The sequence below is a fragment of the Argiope bruennichi genome, chromosome 8 (genome assembly GCF_947563725.1).
Source record: "Argiope bruennichi chromosome 8, qqArgBrue1.1, whole genome shotgun sequence".
In the NCBI taxonomy this organism is placed as follows: Eukaryota; Metazoa; Arthropoda; class Arachnida; order Araneae; family Araneidae; genus Argiope; species Argiope bruennichi.
Window position 1 is genome coordinate 17035318 of NC_079158.1, and position 5282 is coordinate 17040599.

General features: G+C 34.9%; 1 protein-coding gene across 1 annotated transcript; it reads right to left on the reverse strand.

The window, feature by feature from the left end:
• Positions 1-231: 231 nt before the first annotated feature.
• Positions 232-1134, reverse strand: LOC129981515 (cilia- and flagella-associated protein 161-like). The gene has a single exon (XM_056092372.1). The coding sequence runs from the start codon at positions 1132-1134 to the stop codon at positions 232-234; it is 903 nt and encodes a 300-aa protein (XP_055948347.1).
• Positions 1135-5282: the final 4148 nt, after the last annotated feature.

The window sequence follows — 5282 nt, forward strand, 5'->3', positions numbered from 1 at the left end:
TTTATTGTTAAATTTAAGCATGGAGTCCTTTTGTTTGATTTAAATACTACTCAATGATTATGATAGTGTGGACATCTTGAAATGACAATTAATTTTCGTTGTTGAAATTCATACTTATTAATAACAAAAAACTAGGAGGAAAAATTTCAAAATATCTCAATTCCAAAGGAATTCAATTGATTACATGGCCTCATTTTCAAAAGAGGAGTGTTATCCTAGAATTATAACATATCATAATGCACTACACCGAGGCAGATGTATGGGTCCTCCGTAATCTTCAGGCTTTATTAATGGGGCTTCGAACTGCCATATGTTCTCTATTTCTTCATTCTTGTACCTATCATCGTAAATATGGCCAGAAATTTCCTTTTCTTTACCCATAATTGTGTTCATCTCCGTTCCTCTCTCCAGTGCTAGATTCTGACCAGTAGCCAGATGACAAATAACTACATCAGTATTGGATAATATGAACTTGCCTTCAGTTTTCCGTCTGTCTTGCTTTTCTCGATGATGAACTTTCCAGAGAGATCTCGCCGATAAATCCCTGACCCATTTCACTTCATTGTGTCCAGACTTCCTGGCGAAGGTCGAGAAAGATTTTGGTTCACATTCTAAAAGTCTATGACCAGTTCCATCCGTGGTACAAAACATTATGCACTCGCCATACGTCAAAGGAATATGATTCGGCACTTTGTTGTCATTTCTGAAAACATGGAAAGCAGATCGTGCAACGATTCTACTATCCTCTGTGGCTGTAGCCAGGCAAGGCTCATCAAATGTTCCATCATTACCAATACTGAAAGGCAAAGCTGCCAGAAAATATTTTCTTTCATCTGGTCCATGCGACCATTTAATTCTCACGATGTCACCATGGTGCAAGAAGCCATCAAGGTTTCTTGTCAGCTGGATGGGTCTATTCAAAGTTATGAGGTATCTGTCAAGCTTTTGAAATCCCAGCTGATTTTTCGACAGTTTATGCAACAAAATTTCAGTCTCTGCTTCTGCCCGGGCCCTTTCATCAAACCAGTATCCTAGGAGCACTCCAAAGTCTGTGTAATGATGGTGTTGATTGGCAAATTTTTGTTTCCTATCTCTGCTTGTCTCGTACAGGTTTTGAATTCCTGTGCGATCCATTGCGGAGTTTTGAGAGTGCTAGGTCTTTTTCTTTTAAACAGAATTTAAAATAAGCACATTTTGCCCACCAACAGATGAAAATTATTCGTGGATATTTTTGAGAAAAAAGCTTTTTCAAAACTATTTTTTAAATCACTGCTTTAATTTATGTTGCCACCAAAAAAATTGTTTTTGAAATTTTTTTCATTTTTCATGCGTAAGATATGTATCGATACAAGCGCCTCAATCTCAGGAGACACCCGAGCACAAATCAAACCTGATTGGTTCGTTCGATCACATGACTTCAAAACATACGTCATGGGAAATCTTCTGTTGGCTATTTATCTTTCCTTTTGGCAATTAGATGCGTACTTTGGAGAAATTAATGTAGTATTTTGTTTTGTAATTCAGTTGATTAAAATTTTACACTCGCATCTGTTTTATAATAAAGCTGATATATTACTGCCTCGCATGGAATGTGTAATACCAGATACATCCCGTATCTCTCAGATAAGTTTATTAATTTTTTCCATAAGTTCATTAGTTTGTTTTCTGTAGGATCGTGTATTCTCTTAACAGGAAATGAATTGCTAGAATTGCGAATTTATGCTTTGATTATTTTATAAGTTCATATATTGTTATTTTAAGAAAAACAATCTAATTTTGAATGAATCAAGTGTTTTAAAATTTTGTACTTCTAATGCAAGGCAATTACTTTCATTTCTGACATTGGTATGTTCATGCGTTCTCTTAACAGGAAATGAATTAATAGTATTGTGAATTTATACTTTGATTATTTTATAAGTTCATATGTTGTTATTTTAAGAAAAAAACTAATTTTGAATGAAGCAAGTGTTTCAAAAAAAAATTATATTTTATATGCAATGCAATTGCGTTCGTTTCTAACATTCCAAGATGATGAAGGTTCCAATGTTGCCACTAGAAATTTTGTAACTTTCTGTTTAATTTGAGGATTAAACTATTACCACCAAAAATATTGTAACTTTTATGTTTACAAACATCGGAATTTTGAGATGCAGCTACACTTTAATGTGATTTACGTTCATGAATCCCGACAACTATAATTAACTTGTTAATATTAAGTTTAAATTTTATTAACAACTAATTGTATTTGAAAATAAATTTGGAAAATTTATGAAATGTTCTAGAGATAAATTATGATTACTGTATACCTATGATGAATGATAATTTGTTGTGATTGATGGTATTGAGTTATATCTAATTGATAATCTGAATGAGATTGATAATTATGTAATTAAATTTATTTACTCTAAATAAGATTTATTTTATAAATTTCGAATAGCTAATGAAATATACTTGAATTGAATTCAAATTACTATTTCTGTTTAATTGTAGAAAATAATTAATGGTTAGTATAAAGGGATGTTGTTTAAGATATATTTAACTTGATCTACTCTGAAAACTTAAATAAATGGAAGAAATTGGTGATATGTGTTTGGATAAAATTATGATCGCTACCAAATATTGATGCTGACAATATGTTTAATTATGAGTAATTAAGTGAGTAGGATCCTGACAGTGTAATTAATAAGACTTTGTTTCATTGATTTGTGTGTGCCAATTTAATTACCAATTCTGTCCTTGTATATTCTAGTAGTAAACATTTATTCAAGTCAAAAGGTTCATTTTCAGGTGTTAGCAATTGGAAATACTTTATTGATAAATTTATTTTCAAAATTTAAAATATATGTAAGGAACTTTTTGAGAACATTTGTGAAAGATTCACGTATTAAACTGAACTTCAACATGGCTTTTCTAGCCAGAGCAACACGTGAAGACCTGATCACATTAGCAACAGAGTTGGGTGAGACTCTGGGCAGCAAAGAGACGAAAGTTAATTTGAAGGATGTCATTTTGAAATCTGTTAACTATGAGGAGGAATATATTAAAGAACTTCTTCTCGCCATTGCAGAGGAGCGAAAGGCAAGGGTCGAAGAAGAAAAAGTAAGAGAAAGGGCCGAAACAGAAGAAAGGGTGAGATCGAAAAGACTCGAGTTAGAATTCGAGGAAAGGAAACGCAAGGAGGGGATGAAGTTCGAGTTGCAGAAGTTAAGATTGCAGCACAATACAAGTCTATCACAAACGAGTACAGGATCAAGTACAGAACCATTGGTTTCATTTTGTTTGTTTGTTTGTTTCTCATGGCACTTGCCACTGACAAGCCCGCTGTTACGAAGACAGTGATTTAAGCCTGAGGGGGAACGTCTCTTATTTTTTATAGCAGCGCCAACTAGGGCCAAGAGTACGACTTTGCCACTCACGCATCATTCATTCGCTTGCACAACCCCTTTTTACAGGAGGGCACATTCACACATCTCACAGATAGAACAACAGAAGAACAACCATGCCCAAACCGGGACTCGAACCCGGGACGCCCAGATCACGGGGAAGACGCGCTACCCCTATGCCAGAACGCCGGCATTGGTTTCAAGACCTAAGTAGGATCTACAAACCCTGATCCATCGATTCGATCCTAGCAACAACGACATCGGTCTTTATTTCATTCTCTTTGAGTGACAATCTCAACGTGCAGCAGTACCGAAGGAGTTTTGGGCATCCCATCTCATCGGTTTGTTACCAAGTGATATTGAATAACTGTTGGCTCGGGAAACCGAAGAAGTTGCTCAGGACTTCGACCACATAAAAAGGCTTTTGCTTAAGCTGTACAAGATGACCCCAGAGAAGTTTCGTACAACTTTTCAGCAAACATACAAAAGAACTGGAAAGCTCCTGGACGGATTACACTTATGAAATAAGGAATTATTTTCATGGATGGATCACCAGTCTAGAAATAAAGACGTTCGAGGATTTGATAGACTTGATGGTCACCGATCAACTGAAACGTAGGGTACCTTCAGAGGTGCGGGATCACTTCCTCAATGAATGGACGCATCTTACATCGTCCAAAGAACTGGCGCAGAAACTGGACAACTACGAAATGGTACGTCAAAACCTAAGAAAGGAAGCCCGATCAACGCAAAGAATATGCGGATAAGAAGCGCAGAAATGCTGCGTCTTATGCACCTGGAGACCGAGTATGGGTAACTACTCATCAGAAGTAACAAAGCAAATAAAAAATCTGCAAAGTTTACACCACAACGTGATGGACCTCACATAGTAACGACCCAACGCTCCTTCACTAGTTACGAAGTTGCAGACCCCAACAACCCAAATGTCCCACTTGAAACATACCATTCTTCAGTTTTGCATCCATGCCTTGAGTCTCACGCCAACAGTCAACCTATACATCGCCTGCGTAGAAGATGTCGCCTCAAAAGGAACTGAACTTTATAAACTTCTCTTGCTGGCTCTTTGTCGGAAGGACAGAGAAGCCAGAGGAGGAGTCTGTAGCACCAGAACTGTAATGCTTCACCGGATGGGATGACAGATCTCTGCCTTAAGTGAGCATTCTGGTAACCCCTGACACTGGAAACAGAGTGTTTCCGGAGTTTTTCTTCAGTCTGTGTGCGGTTTCCTTGCTTGCATGTGAGGAACTCAAGTTTACTTAAAAACTGTAATTTTTATAGAATTAATTAATTAAAATTTTTTAAATTATTACTTGATTATTACCTGTAGCATTTTATTAAACACAGCCTCCATCATATGAGTAGATTGAAAACTAAAGACAAGGTTTTGTTTCGCTTAAAAACATTCTACCTGTTTGGCTGACAGAAATATCTTTTGATTAATAAATTAAGAAAATTTTTTTCAATGGATAAATTATTCGTTTGATTCGTTTCTGTTGAATTTATATTTTAAATAAAAAGATTATAATATATTGTAGTAATGAATTATAAAATGTTATATTCTTTGTCTGTTTAGAAATATTCAAAACATTATAGGTATGAGTATATTAATTCTCTGTATTATTTCTAATGAAAAATAAATTACAAGATCTTACATATGAATAATAGAAACATGGGCAGCAATTTTATATAAAGTTTTATTTTTTATGAATAAAGTTGATTTACGTCAATGGCATTTAAAATACAATGCAGCATTAATTTGACAAAATTTCTGCTCAGCTTAAACATAAGTAACATATGTGTGTTCAATATTAGCATATTAACACATGTAAATCACAAGTATATTTTATAGGAACTAAGAAAATAGAAATATTCTGAATG

Bases quoted from the DNA above. Each gene is read 5' to 3' on its own strand.
- LOC129981515 (XM_056092372.1), bottom strand. From the start codon at position 1,134: ATGGATCGCACAGGAATTCAAAACCTGTACGAGACAAGCAGAGATAGG.